The sequence below is a fragment of the Carcharodon carcharias genome, chromosome 22, assembly GCF_017639515.1.
Source record: "Carcharodon carcharias isolate sCarCar2 chromosome 22, sCarCar2.pri, whole genome shotgun sequence".
Lineage (NCBI taxonomy): Eukaryota > Metazoa > Chordata > Chondrichthyes > Lamniformes > Lamnidae > Carcharodon > Carcharodon carcharias.
This window is the reverse complement of record NC_054488.1, coordinates 23,166,005-23,191,781: the sequence shown is the minus strand read 5'-3', so window position 1 is coordinate 23,191,781 and position 25,777 is coordinate 23,166,005. Positions and strand designations below refer to the sequence as shown.

At 52.3% G+C, this 25,777-nt stretch overlaps 1 protein-coding gene across 1 annotated transcript in view; it reads right to left on the bottom strand.

Moving 5' to 3' along the window:
- Positions 1-25,448, bottom strand: part of LOC121293649 (galanin receptor 2b-like) — a 149,630-nt gene extending 124,182 nt beyond the window's left edge. Inside the window, exon 1 of the mRNA XM_041216817.1 lies at positions 25,096-25,448. Coding sequence (XP_041072751.1) covers positions 25,096-25,448 — 353 coding nt within the window. The remainder of the gene's footprint in view (positions 1-25,095) is intronic.
- Positions 25,449-25,777: the final 329 nt, after the last annotated feature.

Below are 25,777 nucleotides of genomic sequence, written 5' to 3'. Positions count from 1 at the left end.
AAACCGATCTCCACAACCAATGTTCCCACAAACCACACTCCACACCAAAACATTCCAGAACCTGCACTCCACACCTGAACTCTCCACCAACCGAACTCCACCCAAACTTTCCACAACCAGCACTCCGCACCCAAATACTTCATGACCCGCACTCTACACCCAAATTATTTACAATCCACACTCAACACCCAAACTTCTCATAACCCACAGTCATCGCCCAGACTCTTCACGGCCCGCACTCCATGCCCACACACTTCACGGCCCGCACTCCATGCCCAGACTCTTCACGACCCGCACTCCATGCCCAGACTCTTCACGACCCGCACTCCACGCTCAGACTCTTCACGATCTAAACCTGCAATTCACAAACACTTCACGAACCACACGCCACACCCAAACGCTTCATGATCCGCACTCCACACCCAAATGCTCCACAAACCGCACTCAACAACCAAATGTTGCACAAACCGAACTCCACTCCCAATGTCCCCACAAACCACAATCCACACCAAAACATTCCAGAAGCCGCATTCCACACCTGAACTCTCCACAATCCACACTCTACCCAAAGATTCCACAACCAGCATTCCACACCCAATCTCTTCACGACCCGCACTCCACACCCAAACTCCTCATGACCCACACTCCGCACCCAAACTCTTCATGACCCGCATTCCACACCCAAACTCTTCACGATCCGCACTCCACACCCAAACTCTTCACGATCCGCACTCCACACCCAAACTCTTCACGATCCGCACTCCACACCCAAACTCTTCACGATCCGCACTCCACACCCAAACTCTTCACGATCCGCACTCCACACCCAAACTCTTCACGATCCGCACTCCACACCCAAACTCTTCACAATCCGCACTCCACACCCAAACTCTTCATGATTCGTGCTCCACAACCAAACTCTTCTCGATCCGCACTCTACACCCAAACTCTTCACGATCCGCACTCCACACCCAAACTCCTCATGACCCGCACTCCACACCCAAATTCCTCATGGCCCGCATTCCACACCCAAACTCCTCATGACCCGCACTCCACGCCCAAACTCCTCATGGCCCGCACTCCACACCCAAACTCCTCATGACCCGCACTCCACGCCCAAACTCCTCATGACCCGCACTCCACACCCAAACTCTTCACGATCCGCACACCACACCCAAACTCATCACGATCCGCACTCCACACCCAAACTCTTCACAATCCGCACTCCACACCCAAACTCTTCATGATTCGTGCTCCACAACCAAACTCTTCTCGATCCGCACTCTACACCCAAACTCTTCACGATCCGCACTCCACACCCAAACTCCTCATGACCCGCACTCCACACCCAAATTCCTCATGGCCTGCATTCCACACCCAAACTCCTCATGACCCGCACTCCATGCCCAAACTCCTCATGGCCCGCACTCCACACCCAAACTCCTCATGACCCGCACTCCACGCCCAAACTCCTCATGACCCGCACTCCACACCCAAACTCTTCACGATCCGCACTCCACACCCAAACTCCTCATGGCCTGCACTCCACACCCAAACTCCTCATGACCCGCACTCCATGCCCAAACGCTCCACAAACTGCACTCCACAACCAAATATTGCACAAACCAAACTCCACACCCAATGTCCCCACAAACCACACTCCACACCAAAACATTCTAGAACCCGCACTGCACACCCAAACCCCTCATGACCCGCACTCCGCACCCAAACCCTTCACGACCCGCAGGCAAACATTTAACAAACTGCACTCCGCATGCAAATATTTAACAAACTGCACTCCGCACCCAAACCCTTCACGATCCGCACTCCACACTCAAACTCTTCATGACCCGCACTCCACACCCAAACTCTTCATGACCCGCACGCAAACATTTAACAAACTGCACTCCGCACGCAAATATTTAACAAACTGCACTCCGCACCCAAACCCTTCACGACCCGGACTGCGCACCCAAATCCTTCAGGACCTGTACTCCAGACCCAAACTCCTCATGACCCGCACTCCATAACCAAAGTCCTCATGACCACCACTCCACACCCAAACGCTCCACAAACGGCACTCCACAACCAAATATCGAACCAACCAAACCACCCACAAATCCCCACAAACCATGCTCCACACCCAAATATTCCAGAACCCGCACTCCACACCCAAACTCTCCACAAACCGAACTCCAACCAAACATTCCACAACCAGCACTCCACACCCAAACTCTTCATGATCCCCACTCCACACCCAAACTCTTCATGATCCACAATCCACACCCAAATGCTCCACAAACCGGACTCCACAACCAAATATTGAACCAACCGAACTCCACCCACAAGTTCCCCACAAACCATGCTCCACACCGAAATATTCCAGAACCCGCACTCCGCACACAAACCCTCCACAACCTGCACTCCACACCCAAACTCTTCATGACCCACTCACCACACACAAACTATCCATGACTCACACTCCATACCCAAACACTCCTCAACCCGCACGTCATACCCTAACTCTCAAACTGCACTCCACACCCAAACTCTTCACAACCTGCACTCCACACCCATACTCTTCACAAACTGCATTCGACACCCAAACTCTTCAGGATCCGCAGGCCACACCCAAATTCTTCTCGATTGGCACTCCACACCCAAACTCTTCTCGATCTGCACTCCACACCCAAACTCTTCTTGATCCACTCTCCACACCCAAATTCCTCATGACCCGCACTCCACACACAAACTATTCACGATCTAAACCTGCAATTCACAGGCAAACACTTCACGACCCACCCTCCATACCCAAACGCTTCACGACCCGCACTGCACACCCAAATGCTCCACAAACCGCACTCAACAACCAAATATTGCACAAACCGAACTCCACACCCAATGTCCCCACAAACCACACTCCACACCAAAACATTCCTGAAGCCGCACTCCACACCTGAACTCTCCACAAACCGAACTCCACCCAAACTTTCCACAACCAGCACTCCACACCCAATTACTTAATGACCCGCACTCCACACCCAAACTATTTACAATCCACGCTCCACACCCAAACTCCTCATGACCCGCAATCCACACCCAAACGTTCCACAAACTGCACTCCACAACCAAATATTGAAGCAACCGCACTCCACACCCAAGTTCCCCACAAACCACACTCCACACCAAAACATTCCAGAACCCGCACTCCACACCCAAACTCTTCACGACCCGCACTCCACACCCAAACTCTTCACGACCCGCACTCCGCACCCAAACTCTTCATGACCCGCACTCCACACCCAAACTCTTCACGACCCACACGCAAACATTTAACAAACTGCACTCCGCACCCAAACATTTAACAAACTGCACTCTGCACGAAAGCCCTTCAGGACCCGCACTCCGCACCCAAACTCTTCACGACCCGCACTCCGCAACCAAACTCTTCACGACCCGCACTCCGCAACCAAACTCTTCACGACCCGCACTCCGCAACCAAACTCTTCATGACCCGCACTCCGCACCCAAACTCTTCACGACCCGCACTCCGCGCCCAGACTCTTCATGACCCGCACTCCGCACCCAAACTCTTCACGACCCGCACTCCGCGCCCAGACTCTTCACGACCCGCACTCCGCACCCAAACTCTTCACGACCTGCACTCAGCGCCCAAACTCTTCACGCCCCGCACTCCGCACCCAAACTCTTCACGACCTGCACTCCGCACCCAAACTCTTCACGACCCGCACTCCACAACCAAACTCTTCACGACCCGCACTCCGCAACCAAACTCTTCTCGATCCGCATTCCACACCCAAACTCTTCACGATCCGCACTCCGCACCCAAACTCTTCACGATCCGCACTCCACGCCCAAACACATGACCCGCACTCCACACCCAAACTCTTCACTACACGCTCTCCACATCCAAACTCGCCCCAAATCACACCCCACACCCAAGTACTCCACAATCCCGCACACCACATCCAAACACACCAAAACCTGCAAGCCACAGCCAAATGCTCCAGAAACTGCTCTCCACACCCAAACCTTCCAAAACCTGCACTCCACACCCAAACTCTTCATGACCCACTCTCCACACGCAAACGCATGACCCTCACTCCAAGCCCAAACTCTTCACGAACCACACGCCATACCCAAACTTCTCATGACCCGAACTCCACACCTAAATGCTCCACAAGCCGCCCTCAACAACCAAATATCGCACAAACCGAACACCACACCCAATGTCCCACAAACCACACTCCACACCAAAACATTCCAGAAGCCGCACTCCACACCTCAACTCTCCACAAACCGAACTCCACCCAAACATTCCACAAACAGTACTCCGCACCCAATCTCTTCATGAACCGCACTCCACACCCAAACTATTTACAATCCACACCCCACACCCAAATTCCTCATGACCCGCACTCCACACCTACACTATTCACGATCTACACTCCACATCCAAACACTCCACACCCAAACTCTTCATGACCCACTCTCCACACGCAAACTATCCATGACTCACACTCCATACTCAAACTCTCCTCAACCCGCAAGTCACACCCTAACTCTCAATAAACTGCACTCCACACCCAAACTCTTCACAACTTGCACTCCACACCCAAACTCTTCACGATCCGCAATCTGCACTCCGCACCCAAATTCTTCACAACCCACCCGCAAACATTTAACAAACTGCACTCCGCACCCAAACCCTTCACGAGCCGCACTCCACACCCAAACTTTTCATGACCCGCACTCCACATCCAAACCCTCCACAAACTGCACTCAACACCCAAACGCTTCATGACCCACTCTCCACACGCACACTATCCATGACTCACACTCCATACCCAAACTCTCCTCAACCCGCACGTCACACCCTAACTCTCAATAAACTGCACTCCACACCCAAACTCTTCACGATCCGCAATCCACACCCAAACTCTTCACAGTCCGCACTCCACACCCAAACTCCTCATGACCCGCACTCCACACCCAAACTCTTCATTATCCGCACTCCACACCCAAACTCATGACCCACACTCCACACCCAAACTCTTCACGAACCACACGCCACACCCAAACTCCTCATGACCCACACTCCACACCCAAACTTCATTATCCGCACTCTACACCCAAACTCATGACCCACACTCCAAGCCCAAACTCTTCACAAACTACACGCCACACCCAAACTTCTCATGACCCACACTTCCACACCCAAATGCGCCACAAGCCGCCCTCAACAACCAAATATTGCACAAACCGAACACCACACCCAATGTCCCCAGAAATCACACTCCACACCAAAACATTCCAGAAGCCACACTCCACACCTGAACTCTCCACAAACCGAACTCCACCCAAACATTCCACAAACAGTACTCCACACCCAATCTCATCATGACCCGCACTCCACACCCAAGCTATTTACAATCCACACCCCACACCCAAATTCCTCATGACCCGCACTCCACACCCAAACTATTTACAATCCACACCCCACATCCAATCTCTTCATGACCCGTACTCCACACCCAAGCTATTTACAATCCACACTGCACACCCAAATTCCTCATGACCTGCACTCCACACCTACACTATTCACGATCTATACTCCACATCCAAACACTCCACACCCAAACTCTTCATGACCCACTCTCCACACGCAAACTATCCAAGACACACACTCCATACCCAAACTCTCCTCAACCCGCACGTCACACCCTAACTCTCAATATACTGCACTCCGCACCCAAACTCTTCACGACCCGCACTCCGCACCCAAATTCTTCACGACCCACACGCAAACATTTAACAAACTGCACTCCGCACCCAAACCCTTCACGAGCCGCACTCCACACCCAAACTTTTCATGACCCGCACTCCACACCCAAACTCTTCACATCCCACCCTCCACACCCAAGCTGTTCACAACCTGCACACGGAACCCAAGCTCCTCATGACCACGATCCACACCCAAACTCCTCATGACCCACACTCCACACCCAAACTCTTCACTATCCGCACTCCACACCCAAACTCAAGACCCGCACTGAACAGCCAAACTCTTCACTACACGCTTTCCACACCCAAACTCTCCCCAAATCACACCCCACACCCAAATGCTCCACAATCCCGCACTCCACATCCAAACACTCCAAAACCTGCAATCCACAGCCAAATGCTCCAGAAACTGCTCTCCACACCCAAACCCTCCACAACCTGCACTCAACACCCAAACTCTTCATGACCCACTCTCCACACGCAAACTATCCATGACTCGCACTCCATACCCAAACTCTCCTCAACCCGCACGTCACACCCTAACTCTCAATAAACTGCACTCCACACCCAAACTCTTCACGATCTGCACTCCACACCTAAACTCTTCACGAACCACACGCCACACCCAAACTCCTCATGACCCACACTCCACACCCAAACTTCATTATCCGCACTCTACACCCAAACTCATGACCCACACTCCAAGCCCAAACTCTTCACAAACCACACGCCACACCCAAACTTCTCATGACCCACACTTCCACACCCAAATGTGCCACAAGCCGCCCTCAACAACCAAATATTGCACAAACCGAACACCACACCCAATGTCCCCAGAAATCACACTCCACACCAAAACATTCCAGAAGCCACACTCCACACCTGAACTCTCCACAAACCGAACTCCACCCAAACATTCCACAAACAGTACTCCACACCCAATCTCTTCATGACCCGCACTCCACACCCAAACTATTTACAATCCACACCCCACACCCAAATTCCTCATGACCCGCACTCCACACCCAAACTATTTACAATCCACACCCCACATCCAATCTCTTCATGACCCGCACTCCACACCCAAACTACTTACAATCCACACTCCACACCCAAATTCCTCATGACCCGCACTCCACACCTACACTATTCACGATCTACACTCCACATCCAAACACTCCACACCCAAACTCTTCATGACCCACTCTCCACACGCAAACTATCCAAGACACACACTCCATACCCAAACTCTCCTCAACCCACACGTCACACCCTAACACTCAATAAACTGCACTCCGCACCCAAACTCTTCACGACCCACACGCAAACATTTAACAAACTGCACTCCGCACCCAAACATTTAACAAACTGCACTCTGTACCCAAACCCTTCAGAACCCGCACTCCGCACTCAAACTCTTCACGACCCACATTCCGCAACCAAACTCTTCACGACCCGCACTCCACATCCAAACTCTTCACGACCCGCACTCCACAACCAAACTATTCACGACCTGCACTCCGCACCCAAACTCTTCACCACCCACACTCCGCACCCAAACTCTTCACGACCCGCACTCTGCACCCAAACTATTTACAATCCACACTCCACACCCAAACACCTCATGACCCGCACTCCACACCCAAAGTCCTCGTGACCTGCACTCCACACCCAAACGTTCCACAAACTGCACTGCACAACCAAATATTGAACCAACCGAACTCCACACCCAGGTTCCCCACAAACCACACTCCACACCAAAACATTCCAGAACCCACACTCACACCCAAACTCTTCACGACCCGCACTCCACACCTAAACTCTTCATGACCTGCACTCTGCAACCAAACTCTTCATGATCCACACTCCATAACCAAAGTCCTCATGACCTGCATTCCATAACCAAAGTCCTCATGACCACCACTCCAAACCCAAACGCTCCACATACTGCACTCCACAACCAAATATTGAACCAACCGAACTCCACCCACAAGGTCCCCACAAACCATGCTCCATACCCAAATATTCCAGAACCCGCACGCCACACCGAAACTCTCCACAAACCGAACTCCACTCAAACATTCCACAACCGGCACACCACACCAAACTCTCCACAACGCAAGCACCACACCCAAACTCTCCACGATCCACACTCCACGCCTAAACTCTCCACAAACCGAACTCGACCCAAACATTCCACAACCAGCACACCACACCCAAACCCTTCATGATCCGCACTCCACACCCAAACTCCTCATGACCCGCACACCACACCCAAACCCTTCATGATCCGCACTCCACACCCAAACTCTTCATGATCCGCACTGCACACCCAAACTCTTCATGATCCGCACTCCACACACAAACTATTCATGATCTAAACCTGCAATTCACAGTCAAACACTTCACGACCCACCCTCCATACCCAAATGCTTCACGACCTGCACTCCACACCCAAATGCTCCACAAACCGCACTCAACAACCAAATATTGCACAAACCGAACTCCACACCCAACGTCCCCACAAACCACATTCCACATCAAAACATTCCAGAACCCGCACTCCACACCTGAACTCTCCACAAACCGAACTCCACCCAAACTTTCCACAACCAGCACTCCACACCCAAATACTTCATGACCCATACTCTACACCCAAATTATTTACAATCCACACTCAACACCCAAACTCCTCATAACCAACAGTCATTGCCCAGACTCTCCACGCCCACACTTTTCACGGCCCACACTCCACGCCCAGACTCTTCACGACCCGCACTCCACGCCCAGACTCTTCACGACCCACACTCCACGCCCAGACTCTTCACCATCTAAACCTGCAATTCACAGTCAAACACTTCACGAACCACACGCCACACCCAAACGCTTCATGACCTGCACTCCACACCCAAATGCTCCACAAACTGCACTCAACAACCAAATATTGCACAAAACGAACTCCGCACTCAATGTCCCCACAAACCACACTCCACACCAAAACATTCCAGAACCCGCACTCCACACCTGAACTCTCCACAAACCGAACTCCACCCAAACTTTCCACAACCAGCACTCCACACCCAAATACTTCATGACCCGCACTCTACACCCAAAATATTTACAATCCACACTCCACACACAAGCTCCTCATAACGCACAGTCATCGCCGAGGCTCTTCACGGCCCGCACTGCACGCCCACAGTCTTCACGGCCCGCACTCCACACCCGGACTCTTCACGACCCGCACTCCACACCCAAACTCTCCACTATCCGCACTCCACACCCAAACTCATGACCCACACTCCAAACCCAAACTCTTCACGACCCACACGCCACACCCAAACTCTTCACGATCCACAATCCACACCCAAATGCTCCACAAACCGCACTCAACAACCAAATGTTGCACAAACCGAACTCCACTCCCAATGTACCCACAAACCACAATCCACACCAAAAAATTCCACAACCAGCATTCCACACCCAATCTCTTCATGACCCGCACTCCACACCAAAACCCTCCACAACCTGCACTCCATACCCAAACTCTTCATGACCCACCCTCCACACCCAAACTCTTCACGACCCACTCTCCACACGCAAACTATCCATGACTCACACTCCATACCCAAACTCTCCTCAACCCGCACGTCACACCCTAACTCTCAATAAACTGCACTCCACACCCAAACTCTTCACAACCTGCACTCCACACCCATACTCTTCACGATCTGCATTCGACACCCAAACTCTTCAGGATCCGCACTCCACACCCAAACTCTTCTCGATCCACACTCCAAACCCAAACTCTTCACGATCCGCACTCCACACCCAAACTCTTCACAATCTACACTCCACATCCAAACACTCCACAACCTGCAATTCATACTCAAACTCTTCATGACCCACCCTCCATACCCAAACTCTTCACGTCCCGCACTCCACTCCCAAGCTCTTCACAAGCAGCAATCCTCAACCAAATATTACACAAACCACACTCCACACCCAAATACTCCGTAACCCGCACTCCACATCCAAACGCTCCACAAACTGCACTCCACATCCAAATATTGCACCAACCGAACGCCACGCCCAAAGTCCCCTCAAAACATGCTCCACACCCAAATATTCAAAAACCCGCACTCCACGCGCAAACTCTCCACAAACCAAACTCCACCCAAACATTCCACAACCAGCACTCCACACCAAACTCTCCACAACTCGCACTCCACACCCAAACTCTTCACGTCCCACCCTCCACACCCAAGCTGTTCACAACCCGCACACGAAACCCAAGCTCCTCATGACCCGCACTCCACACCCAAACTCCTCATGACCCGCACTCCACACCCAAACTCTTCACTATTCGCACTCCACACCCAAACTCATGACCCGCACTCCACACCCAAACTCTTCACTATCCGCACTCCACACCCAAACTCATGACCCGCACTCCACACCCAAACTCTTCACTATCCGCACTCCACACCCAAACTCATGACCCGCACTCCACACCCAAACTCTTCACAACACGCTTTCCCAAACTCTCCCCAAATCACACCCCACACACATGTGCTCCACAATCCCACACTCCACATCCAAACACTCCAAAACCTGCAAGCCACAGCCAAATGCTCCAGAAACAGCTCTCCACACCCAAACCCTCCACATCCAAACACTCCACACCCAAACTCTTCATGACCCACTCTCCACACGCAAACTATCCATGACTCACGCTCCATACCCAAACTCTCCTCAACCCGCACGTCACACCCTAACTCTCAATAAACTGCACTCCACACCCAAACTCTTCACAACCTGCACTCCACACCCATACTCTTCACGATCCGCACTCCACACCCAAATGCTCCACAAACCGCACTCAACAACCAAACTCTTCACGATCCGCACTCCACACCCAAACTCTTCTCGATCCGCACACCACACTCAAACTCTGCTCGATCCGCACTCCGCACCCAAACTCTTCTCGATTCGCACTCCACACCCAAACTCTTCTCGATCCGCACTCTACACCCAAACTCTTCTCGATCCACACTCCACACCCAAATACTCCATAACCCACACTACACATCCAAACGCTCCACAAACTGCATTCCACATCCAAATATTGCACCAACCGAACTCCACAACGCATGCTCCACACCCAAGTATTCCAGAAACAGCACTCCACACCAAACTCTCCACAACACGCACATCACACCCAAACTCTTCACATCCCATCCTCCACACCCAAGCTGTTCACAACCCGCAACCGACGCCCAAGTTCCTCATGACCACGATCCACACCCAAACTCATGACCCGCACTCCACACCCAAACTCTTCATTATCCGCACTCCACACCCAAACTCATGACCCACACTCCAAACCCAAACTCTTCACGAACCACATGCCACACCCAAACTTCTCATGACCCACACTCCACACCCAAATGCTCCACAAGCCGCCCTCAACAACCAAATATTGCACAAACCGAAAACCACACCCAATGTCCCTACAAACCACACTCCAAACCAAAACATTCCAGAACCCGCACTCCACACCTGAACTCTCCACAAACTGAACTCCAACCAAACATTCCACAACCAGCACTCCACACCCAATCTCTTCATGGCCACACTCCGCACCCAAACTCCTCATAAGCCGCACGCCACGCCCAGACTCTTCACGGCCCGCGCTCCACGCCCAGAATCTTCACGGCCCGCGCTCCACACCCAGACTCTTCACGGCCCGCGCTCCACGCCCAGACTCTTCACGGCCCGCGCTCCACGCCCAGACTCTTCACGGCCCGCGCAACACGCCCAGAATCTTCACGGCCCGCGCAACACGCCCAGACTCTTCACGGCCCGCGCAACACGCCCAGACTCTTCACGGCACACGCAACACGTCCAGACTCTTCACGGCCCGGACTCCACGCCCAGACTCTTCACGGCTCGCACTCCACGCCCTGACTCTTCACGGCCTGCACTCCACACCCAGACTCTTCACAGCCCGCACTCCACGCCCAGACTATTCACGTCCCGCACTCCATATCCAAACACTCCACAAGCAGCAATCCACAACCAAATATTGCACAAACCGCACTCCACACCCAAATACTCCATAACCCGCACTCCACATCCAAACGCTCCACAAACTGCACTCCACATGCAAATATTGCACAAACCAAACTCCACGCCCAATGTCCCCACAAACCATGCTCCACACCCAAATATTCAAGAACCCGCACTCCACACCCAACCTCTCCACAAGCCAAACTCCACCCAAACATTCCACAACCAGCACTCCACACCAAACTCTCCACAACGCGCACACCACAGCCAAACTCTTCATGACCCGCACTCCACACCGAAACTCTTCATGACCTGCACTCCACACCCAAACTCTTCACGTCCCACCCTCCACACCCAAGCTGTTCACAACCCGCACACGAAAGCCATACTCCTCATGACCCGCACGCCACACCCAAACTCCTCATGACCCGCACTCCACACCCAAATTCCTCACGGCCCGCACTCCACACCCAAACTCTTCACTATCCGCACTCCACACCTAAACTCTTCACTATCCGCACTCCACACCCAAACTCCTCATGACCCGCTCTCCACACCCAAACTCTTCACTATCCGCACTCCACACCCAAACTCATGACCCACACTCCACACCCAAACTCTTCACTACACGCTTTCCACACCCAAACTCTCCCCAAATTACACCCCACACCCAAATGTTCCACAATCCCGCACTCCACATCCAAACACTCCAAAACCTGCAATCCACAGCCAAATGCTCCAGAAACTGCTCTCCACACCCAAACCCTCCACAACCTGCACTCCACACTCAAACTCTTCATGCCCACCCTCCACACCCAAACTATCCATGACTCACACTCCATACCCAAACTCTCCCCAACCCGCACACCACACCCTAACTCTCAATAAACTGCACTCCACACCCAAACTCTTCACAAGCTGAACTCCACACCAAAACTCTTCTCGATCCACACTCCACACCCAAACTCCTCATTTCCCGCACTCCACACCCAAACTCCTCACGACCCGGACTCCACATCCAAATGCTCCACAAAATGCATTCCACGACCAAATATTGCAACAACCGAACCCATTGTCCCCACAAACCATTCTCCACACCTAAACATTCCAGAACCTGCACTCCACACCTGAACTCTCCACAAACCACACTCCACGCAAACATTCCACAACCAGCACTCCACACCCAAACACTTCGCGACCCGCACTCCACACCTAAGCTCTTCACGAGACACACTCCACACCCAAACTCTTCATGACCCACATGCCACACGCAAACTCTTGATGACACACACCCCACACCCAAACACTTCACACCACGTACTCCACACCCAAACACTCCACAAACCAGAAGTCACACCCAAACTCTCCACAAACCGCACTCCACACCCAAGTTCTTCACGACCCGCACTACACAGCCAAGCTCTGCAGGACCCACACACCACCCAGAAACATTCAACAGACTGCACTCCACACCCAAACATTCCACAACCTGCAATTCACACTCAAACTCTTCACGACCTGCACTCCAATCCCAAGCTCTTCACGAGCCGCACTCCACAACCAAATATTGCACAAATCGCACCCCACACCCAAATGCTCCACAACCCGCACTCCACATGCAAACACTCCAAAACCTGCAATCCACAGCCAAATGCTCCAGAAACCGCTCTCCACACCCAAACCCTCCACAACCTGCACTCAACACCCAAACTCTTCATGACCCACCCTCCATACCCAAACTATCCATGACTCACGCTCCATAACCAAACTCTCCCGATCCCGCACGTCACACCCTAACTCTCAATAAACTGCACTCCACACTCAAACTCTTCACAAGCCACACTCCACACCCAAACTCTTCACGATCTGCACTCCACACCCAAACTCTTCACAAGCCGCTCTCCACACCCAAACTCTTCACAAGCCGCACTCCACACCCAAACTCTTCACAAGCCGCACTCCACATCCAAACTCTTCACAAGCTGCACTCCACACCCAAACTCTTCTTGATCCACACTCCACACCCAAACTCCTCACGACCCGCAGTCCACACCGAAATGCTCCACAAACTGCATTCCATGACCAAATATTGCACCAACCGGACTCCACACCCATTGTCCCCACAAACCATGCTCCATACCAAAACATTCCAGAACCTGCACTCCACACCTGAATTCTCTGCAAACCACAGTCCACCCAAACATTCCACAACTGGCACTCCACACCCAGACTCTTCACGGCCCGCACTCCACGCCCAGACTCTTCACGGCCCGCGCTCCACGTCCAGACTCTTCACTGCCCGCACTGCACGCCCAGACTCTTCACGGCCCGCACTGCACGCCCAGACTCTTCACGGCCCGCACTCCACACCCAAACCCTCCACAAACTGCACTCAACACCCAACTCTTCATGACCCACCCTCCACACCCAAACTATCCATGACTCACACTCCATACCCAAACTCTCCCGAACCCACACGCCACACCCTAACTCTTCACAAGCCGCACTCCACACCCAAACTCTTCACAAGCCATCTCCACACCCAAACGCTTCACAAGCCGCACTCCACACCCAAACTCTTCACAAGCCGCACTCCACACCCAAACTCTTCACAAGCCGTACTCCACACCCAAACTCTTCACAAGCCGCACTCCACACCCAAACTCTTCACAAGCCTCACTCCACACCCAAACTCTTCACAAGCCTCACTCCACACCCAAGCTCTTCACAAGCCGCACTCCACACCAAAACTCTTCACAAGCCGCACTACACACCCAAACTCTTCACAAGCCGCACTCCACACCCAAACTCTTGACAAGCCGCACTCCACACCCAAACTCTTCACAAGCCGCCCTCCACACCCAAACTCTTCACGACCCGCACTCCACACCCAAACTCTTCACGACCCGCACTCCACACCCAAACTCTTCACAAGCCGCACTCCACACCCAAACTCTTCACGACCCGCACTCCACACCCAAACTCTTCACAAGCCGCACTCTGCACCCAAACTTTTCTCGATCCACACTCCACACCCAAACTCTTCTCGATCCACACTCCACACCCAAACTCCTCACGACCCGTACTCCACACCCAAATGCTCCACAAACTGCATTCCACAACCAAGTATTGCACCAACCGAACTCCACGCCCATTATCCCCACAAACCATGCTCCACACCTAAACATTCCAGAACCTGCACTCCACACCTGAATTCTTCGCAAACCACAGTCCACCCAAACATTCCACAACTGGCACTCCACGCCCAGACTCTTCACTGCCTGCACTCCACGCCCAGACTCTTCACGGCCCGCACTGCATGCCCAGACTCTTCATGGCCCGCACTCCACGGCCAGACTCTTCACGGTCCGCACTCCATGCCCAGACTCTTCACGGCTCGCACTCCACGCCCAGACTCTTCACGGCCCGCACTCCACGCCCAGACTCTTCACGGCCTGCACTCCACACCCAAATTCCTCATGACCAGCACTCCACACCATAACTATTCAAAATCTACACTCCACATCCAAACACTCCACAACCTACAATTCACACTCAAACTCTTCACGATCCACCCTCCATACCCAAACTCTTCATGACCCGCACTCCACTCCCCAGCTCTTCACAAGCAGCAATCCACAACCAAATATTGCACAAACCGCACTCCACACTCAAATACTCCATAACCCGCACTCCACACCCAAACTCTCCACAAACCAAACTCCACCCAAACATTCCACAACCAGCATTCCACACCAAACTCTCCACAACGTGCACACCACACCCAAACTCTTCATATCCTACTCTCCACACCCAAGCTGTTCACAACCCGCAACTGACACGTAAGTTCCCCACGACCGCGATCCACACCCAAACTCCTCATGACCCGTACTCCACACCCAAACTCTTCACTATCCGCACTCCACACCCAAACTCATGACCCACTCTCCAAACCCAAACTCTTCACGACCCACACGCCACACCCAAATGCTCCACAAACCGCACTCAACAACCAAATATTGCACAAACCGAACTCCACACCCAATGTCCCCACAAACCACACTTCACGCCAAAGCATTTCAGAAGCCGCACTCCACACCTGAACTCTCCACAAACCACACTCCACCCAAACATACCACAAACAGCATTCCACACCCAATCTCTTCATGACCCGCACTCCACACCCAAACTCTTCACGAACCGCACTCCACACCCAAACTCTTCACGAACCGCACTCCACACCCAAACTCTTCACGAACCGCACTCCACACCCAAACTCTTCACGAAACGCACTCCACACCCAAACTCTTCACGAACCTCACTCCACACCCAAACTCTTCACGAACCGCACTCCACACCCAAACTCTTCATGACCCGCACTCCACGCCCAAACTCTTCACGAACCGCACTCCACACCCAAACTCTTCACGAGCCGCACACCACACCCAAATTCTTCACGAACTGCATTCCACACTGAAACTCTTCACGAACCGCACTCCATACCCAAACTGTTCACAATCTACACTCCACATCCAAACTCTTCATGACCCGCAATCCACACCCAAACTCTTCATGACCCGCACTCCACACCCAAACTCTTCACGTCCCACCCTCCACATTCAAGTTGTTCACAACCCGCACACGAAACCCAAGCTCCTCATGACCACGATCCACACCCAAACGCCTCATGACCCGCACTCCACACCCAAACTCTTCACTATCCGCACTCCACACACAAACTCATGACTCGCACTCCACACCCAAACTCTTCACGCCCCACCCTCCACACTCAAGCTCTTCACAACCCGCACACGAAACCCAAGGTCCTCATGACCTCGATCCACACCCAAACTCCTCATGACCCGCACCCCACACCTGAACTCTTCACAACACGTTTCCACACTCAAACTCTCCCCAAATTACACCCCACACCCAAATGCTCCACAATCCCACACTCCACATCCAAACACTCCAAAACCTGCAATCCACAGCCAAATGCTGCAAAAACTGCTCTCCACACCCAAACCCTCCACAACCTGCACTCCACACCCAAACTCTTCATGACCCACTCTCCACACGCAAACTATCCATGACTCACACTCCATACCCAAACTCTCAACCTGCACGTCACACCCTAACTCTCAATAAACTGCACTCCACACCCAAACTCTTCACAACCTGCACTCCACACCCATACTCTTCACGATCTGCACTCCACACCCAAACTCTTCATGACCCACATGCCACACACAAACTCTTGATGACACACACCCCACACCCAAACACTTCGCATCACGCACTCCACACCCAAACACTCCACAACCCAGAAGTCACACCCAAACTCTCCACAAACCGCACTCCACGACCAAATATTGCACCAACCGAACTCCACGCCCATTGTCCCCACAAACCATGCTCCACATCTAAACATTCCAGAACCTGCACTCCACACCTGAATTCTCCGCAAACCACAGTCCACCCAAACATTCCACAACTGGCACTCCACGCCCAGACTCTTCACGGCCCACACTCCATGCCCAGACTTTTCACGGCCCGTACTCCACGCCCAGACTCTACACGGCCTGCACTCCACGCCCAGACTCTTCACGGCCCGCACTCCACGCCCAGACTCTACACGGCCCGCACTCCACGCCCAGACTCTTCACGGCCCGCACTCCGCGCCCAGACTCTTCACGGCCCGCACTCCGCGCCCAGACTCTTCACGGCCCGCACTCCGCACCCAGACTCTTCACGGCCCGCACTCCACGCCCAGACTCTTCACGGCCCGCACTCCACGCCCAGACTCTTCACGGCCCGCACTCGACACCCAAACTGTTCTCGATCCACATTCCACACCCAAATTCCTCCTGACCCACACTCCACACCCAAACTAGTCACAATCTACACTCCACATCCAAACACTCCACAACGCGCACACACCCAAACTCTTCATTATCCGCACTCCACACCCAAACTCTTCACGCCCCACCCTCCACACTCAAGCTGTTCACAACCCGCACATGAAACCCAAGCTCCTCATGACCACGATCCACACCCAAACTCCTCATGACCCACCCTTCACACCCAAACTATCCATGACTCACACTCCATACCCAAACTCTTCACGATCCGCACTCCACACCCAAACTCTTCACAAACCACAGTCCACCCAAACATTCCACAACTGGCACTCCACGCCCAGACTCTTCATGGCCCGCACTCCACGCCCAGATTCTTCACGGCCCACACTCCACGCCCAGACTCTTCATGGCCTGCACTCCACGCCCAGACTCTTCACGGCCTGCACTCCACGCCCTGACTCTTCACGGCCCGCACTCCACGCCCAAACTCTTCTCGATCCACACCCCACACCCAAATTCCTCATGACCCGCACTCCAACCTAAGCTATTCACAATCTACACTCCACATCCAAACACTCCACAACCTGCAATTCACACTCAAACTCTTCACAACCCACCCTCCGTACCCAAACCCTTCACGACCCGCACTCCACTCCCAAGCTCTTCAGAAGCGGCAATCCACAACCAAATATTGCACAAACCGCACTCCACACCCAAACTCTTCATGACCCGCATTCCACACCCAAACTCTTCGCGACCCACACTCCACACCCAAACTCTTCGTAACCTGCACTCCACACCCAAACTCTTCGCGACCCGCAGTCCACACCCAAACTCTTTGCGACCCGCACTCCACACCCAAACTCTGCGCGAGACGCACTCCACACCTAAGCTCTTTGCGAGACGCACTCCACACCCAAACTCTTCATGACCTGCACTCTACACCCAAACTCTTCATGACCCACAGGCCACACGCAAACTCTTGATGACACACACCCCACACCTAAACACTTCACACCAAGCACTCCACGCTCAAACACTCCACAACCCAGAAGTCACACTATAACTCTCCACAAACCACACTCCACTCCAAAGTTTTTCATGACCCGCACTACACAGCCAATCTCTGCAGGACCCACACACCACCCAAAAACATTCAACAAACTGCACTCCACAACCAAACATTCCACAACCACACTCCACATCCAAACACTCCACAACCTGCAATTCACACTCAAACTCTTCACGACCCGCACTCTAATCCCAAACTCTTCACGACCCGCACTCTAATCCCAAACTCTTCACGACCCGCACTCTAATCCCAAACTCTTCACGACCCACACTCCAATCCCAAACTCTTCACGACCCGCACTCCAATCCCAAATATTGCACAAATCGCACCCCACACCCAAATGCTCCACAACCCGCACCCCACATGCAAACACTCCAAAACCTGCAATCCACAGCCAAATGCTCCAGAAACCGCTCTCCACACCCAATACCTCCACAACCTGCACTCAACACCCAAACTCTTCATGACCCATCCTCCACACCCAAACTATCCATGACTCACACTCCATACCCAAACTCTCCCCAACCCGCACGCCACACCCTAACTCTCAATAAACTGCACTCCACAGCCAAACTATTCACAACCTGCACTCCACACTCAAACTCTTCACGATCCGCACTCCACACCCAAACTCTTCACAATCTGCACTCCACACCCAAACTCTTCACGATCCGCATTCCACACCCAAACTCTTCACGATCCGCACTCCACACCCAAACTCCTCGTTTCCCGCACTCCACATCCAAACTCCTCACGACCCGCACTCCACATCCAAATGCTCCAGAAACTACATTCCACGACCAAATATTGCACCAACCGAACTCCACGCCCGTTGTCCCCACAAACCATGCTCCATACCAAAACATTCCAGAACGTGCACTCCACACCTGAATTCTCTGCAAACCACAGTCCACCCAAACATTCCACAACTGGCACTCCACGCCCAGACTCTTCACGGCCCGCGCTCCATGTCCAGACTCTTCACGGCCTGCACTCCAGGCCCAGACTCTTCACGACCCACACTCCACGCCCAGACTCTTCACGGCCCACACTCCACAACCAAATATTGCACAAACCGCACTCCACACCCAAATATTCCATAACATGCACTCCACATCCAAATTTTGAACCAACCGAACTCTGTGCCCAATGTCCCCACAAACCATGCGAGACACCCAAATATTCAAGAACCCACACTCCACACCCAATCTCTCCACAAACCAAACTCCACCCAAACATTCCACAACCAGCACTCCACACCAAACTCTCCACATCGTGCACACCACACCCAAACTCTTCATGACCCGCACTCCACACCCAAACTCTTCAGGTCCCACCCTCCATACCCAAGCTGTCCTCAACCCGCACACAAAACCCAAGCTCCTCATGACCACGATACACACCCAAACTCCTCATGACCCACACTCCACACCCAAACTCTTCACAATCCGCTCTTCACAACCTAAATCTCCACAAACCGCACTCCACACCCAAACTCTCCACCATGCGCACTGCACACCCAAAGTCTCTGCAATCCACACTCGACACCCAAACTCTTCACGACCTGCACTCTGCACCCAAACTCTTCACGACCCGCACTCCGCACCTAAGCTCTTCAACGAGACGCAATCCACACCCAAACTCGTCATGACCACCATCCACACCCAAACTCTTCATGACCGGCACTCCACACCCAAACTCTTCACCACCCACATGCCACACACAAACTCTTGATGACATACACCCCGCACCCAAACACTTCACGACCCGCACTCCGCACCCAAACTCTTCGCGACCCCCCACTCTGCACCCAAACTCTTCGCAACCTCCCACTCTGCACCCAAACTCTTCACGACCCCCCACTCCGCACCCAAACTCTTCACGACCCCCCACTCCGCACCCAAGCTCTTTAGGACCCACACTCCGCACCCAAGCTCTTTAGGACCCACACTCTGCACCGAAACACTCCACAATCTGCACTCCACACCCAAACGCTCCTCAAACCACACTACACCCAAACATTCCACAACCAGCACTCCACATCCAAACTCTTAACAATCCGCTCTTCACAACCAAAATCTCCACAAACCGCACTCCACACCCAAACTCTCCACCACGCGCACTGCACACCCAAAGTCTCTGCAATCCACACTCGACACCCAAACTCTTCACGACCCGCACTCCGCACCCAAACTCTTCACGACCTGCACTCCACACCAAAACTCTCCATAAATCACATTCCTCACCCAAACACTCCACACTCAAACTCTTCAGAACCTGCCCTCCATGCCCAAATTCTCTACAAACCTCACCCAAACTGTCTACAAATCGCACTCCACACCCAAACTCTCCACACTCCACACTCCACACCCAAACTCTCCACACTCCACACCCAAACTCTCCACACACCACACCCAAACTCTCCACACACCACACCCAAACTCTCCGCAACCCACACCCAAACTCTCCGCAACCCACACCCAAACTCTCCGCAACCCACACCCAAACTCTCCGCAACCCACACTCCACACCCAAACTCTCCGCAACCCACACCCAAGCTCTTCATGACCCACATGCCACACGCAAACTCTTGATGACATACACCCCGCACCCAAACACTTCACAACCCCACTCCGCACCCAAACTCTTCGCGACCCCACTCCGCACCCAAGCTCTTTAGGACCCACACTCCGCACCCAAGCTCTTTAGGATCCACACTCCACACCGAAACACTCCACAATCTGCACTCCACACCCAAACGCTCCTCAAACCACACTACACCCAAACATTCCACAACCAGCACTCCACACCCAAACTCTTCACAATCCGCCCTTCACAACCAAAATCTCCACAAACCGCACTCCACACCCAAACTCTCCACCACACGCACTGCACACCCAAAGTCTCTGCAATCCACACTCGACACCCAAACTCTTCACGACCTGCACTCCACACCAAAACTCTCCATAAATCACATTCCTCACCCAAACACTCCACACCCAAACTCTTCAGAACCTGCCCTCCATGCCCAAATTCTCCACAAACCTCACCTAAACTGTCTACAAATCGCACTGCACACCCAAACTCTCCACACTCCACACTCCACACCCAAACTCTCCACACTCCACACTCCACACCCAAACTCCCACACTCCACACCCAAACTCTCCACACTCCACACCCAAACTCTCCACACTCCACACCCAAACTCTCCACACTACACACCCAAACTCCCCACACTCCACACCCAAACTCCCCACACTCCACACCCAAACTCCCCACACTCCACACCCAAACTCCCCACACTCCACACCCAAACTCTCCGCAACCCACACCCAAACTCTCCGCAACCCACACTCCACACCCAAACTCTCCGCAACCCACACTCCACACCCAAACTCTCCGCAACCCACCCTCCACACCCAAACTCTCCGCAACCCACATTCCACACCCAAATTCTCCGCAAGCCACACTCCACACCCAAACTCTCCACAACCCACACTCCACACCCAAACTCTCCGCAACCCACACTCCACACCCAAACTCTCCGCAACCCACACTCCACACCCAAACTCTCCACAACCCACACTCCACACCCAAACTCTCCGCAACCCACCCTCCACACCCAATCTCTCTACAAACCACTTCGGTATAAACTTTGTTTAATTTGCAACTGATACTGAATGATAAAAAATGACAGAAAGGTGAGTGTTTGTTTAGTCCAGCATGACTGTACCCATAAAATTGACCAATTCCTCTAAACTCAAAGCTCTGTCATTGCCCTTTCCTTTTATTTTCTTCTGTCCACACAATCTCTACCCAATATCAACCCAAATACATCCAACAACATCCTTGGACATGAGTATTGCTGAAAAAAACTGTTGAAGTTTTTCATCTTGTACTCATCAGAACAATGTGCAAGAATACCAAATGTGAAGTGAACAACAATTTACGCTTTATGAGAAGAGAGTGCTGATTGGTTGGTGGTTGGCAATTGGACTCTGACAACCAATTTAAGATTATCAGTCGGGCTTTCAGTTAGGTGCATTTATGCATGCTAGAAGTTACATATATTACAGGGCCTTGTTCTTTGCAGACAGGAAGAACATGTGCACACACTGTGCCTGTTTCAGCTAAACAAAATTGGCAACATCTATTCTCTGATTCATTCCCCAGGGCAATGCCTTGACCAACCAGAGTCAACCTGTCTGGCTTGAACTGAAACAAAGCTTGGCAGTTAACTGTCAGTTTATCAGTTAACTGGTGCATTCTCCATAGCAATGCTTCCACTAATCAGAGTCCACTTGCCAACCAATCAGCATCCACTCATGAAGTATAAATTGTTGTACCCTCTACATTCGTGCAAATTGTCCTGATGGGTGCAAGATGATAAGCTTTGACACCATGTGTTTTTTTTTCAGCAACATTCAAGTTCTGTTCTACCAAACGACTATCTTTGGACATTGTGAAACCTAATATTCAGCAAGCTTCTGATCAATACAACATTTGAAACTATTTAACTTATTCAATTTCAGTTTAACATAGGCCAAGGAACTTGCTAACATTCGCTGAAACCCAACATCAAACAACATTCAGCATTTGTCTCACCTGTATTGCACTACTGCCATGGATACAAACCATTACTGCACTGGATAAATTCTGCTTTTGATGCTTTCAGTATGGGTGTATCATGAAGGGGTTTTGTGGCACAATGGGTAGTGCTCCTACCACTCACAAGCTCTGGGTTCAAGTCCCACTCCAGGACGTGTTAACCGTGGGAGGAGTGTTGACGATGTGGTTCTATAGATTTATGATTAGCCGGCTAATCCTTCCAATACTTCCCCGTTCTCCCCTCAAAGTGTGTGAAGATCTGAAGCAAATGGGAAACTTTCTCTGACAACCCTTTGCACAAACCTATACATCTACCGTACTCTCAACATCTTGTGTATTCCAAACTATTTTCATACCGCTTCATTCCACGTTTATACTGATGAATGCGCTGTCGTGTTCTGAAATTAAATTTGCTCCTACATCTACAATAATGCGACATCTATAATACTATTTCAACGCTCTACCGTTCATACGTGGGGGGCGGGGAGGGGGGGGGGAAGTCTTCATTCAGATTGACCTGTAGGTGAGAGTGTCTCTCGACCTGCTAACGCCAACTCCGGGCCTGTTAATGTTAAAAAAGCTGAGGCTGAAATAGTTCCTTCCTTCAGTTTTGCACTCGGTGATCCTCTGGGTGGTATAGAGGTGACAAAATACACCGCAGAATATAGTCACTTCGCTGTGAAATTGTTAGTCTCCAAAGATTCTCCGTTTTCTTTCATAATGTAGATGGATCTCGGTGAAAACAACAGAGAACGGGACTCGGATCCAACTTGTTCAAAGTTCTTCAATGTGTTAACAGTTATCACGAGGCGAATTCTATACAAGTTATTCCGTTGGTCTGGTTTGGAATTTGTTGTGCGAAATTGATTAAAACAGGGTCAACCGGACTGTAGTGACGGGCGGGAGGCAATACGAACCTATTAGGGGTACCTGTTACCAAAAGAACCGCTAGAGAACAGCACAGCGATGCCTTAAACAGACAACCAGCTTCTCATACAACTGGCCTGATCAGCCAGTTTTACACGCACACAACTGACCCGGGTCAACCAGTTGCACACACACAACTGACCCGGGTCAACCAGTTGCACACACACAACTGGCCTGGGTCAACTAGTTACAGGCACATAACTGGCACGGGCCAATAAGTTATACATAGGTAACTGGCTCGGGTCAACCAATTACACCTACACAACTAACCCGGGTCAACTGTCACGCACACATAACTGGTCCGGATCAACCACTTGGACATACACAACTGGCCCGGGTCAACCAGTTACACACACCACGCAGCCCAGGCCAATAACGGGGCCTAACAAACCCAAGACCTGGGCAAGAATACACAAGCAGAATCAGGACCAGGACCAGAGAGGGAAATGTAACCATGGCTCGTGCCATATACACAGAAACGGTATTTAGTTGGCTGCCCAGCTCAGTCTTGTCAATGGCTGGTTGCCCAGGGTCCCATCAGAGTCCCCCGACCCAGTCTTGCCTCTTCCAAACGACCCCACAGTACAATCAACTTTGAAAAACTTAAGACCCTTCTGAGTGCCCGTCCCTGCCTCCGTTTAAGGGGCAATCCGTGTCCAGTTTATGTCGTACCCCAATCCTTAGTCCCAGTTAGTTGAGTTCATCATCCGCTTGTCCCTCACCAATAACCCCTCTGTACCGGACTCACCTGTCCACTGAGACTGCAGCCAAGGTGAAGCTGCTGGCATACATAGTGAGGTAAATGAAAAAGTGAACAGCTTTGCACATGAAAGAGCCGAAGACCCAAGAGTCCAGGGTGTAGATTGTGGCCTGGAAGGGCACACAACAGAGGATAAAGCAGAGGTCGGCCACGCCCAGGTTGAGGATGAAGAGGTTGGTGGTGTTACTGTTCATCTGGCCGTTCCGAAGCAGGACAGCCAGAACCAGGCTGTTCCCCACCGTGCCAAGCAAGAAGATCAGACAGAAGACCATGGGAACGATGACACTCTCGGGTCTCAGCTCCCAGACCTGGGAGGAATTCCAGCTCTGGCTCAGATTCATCTTCCAGCTCACTTCCAACCCTTCCTCCAAACCCTAGCCTTCCTAGAAAGAAGTTTGGAGAGACTGGGACGAGAAGGCGCTGTCACTGGGCTGCCTGGGTGAAGGCTCCGGTCTCTCTCTCTCCCTTTCTGCTGCCTATGGGGCTCTTTAAAGCTTCGACTTGTCTCATTGACTCGTTACCAAGACGACACTAACTCGCTTCCTCACTGATGGTGACGATTGGTATTTGCCTTCCGCCCCCAATCCCAGGGGAGGGGAGACGTTGGGAGGAGAGGAGGCGGGGATCTGGGGGAAAGTAAGCAGATAGAACAAGAAGCCAAAGTGACCCC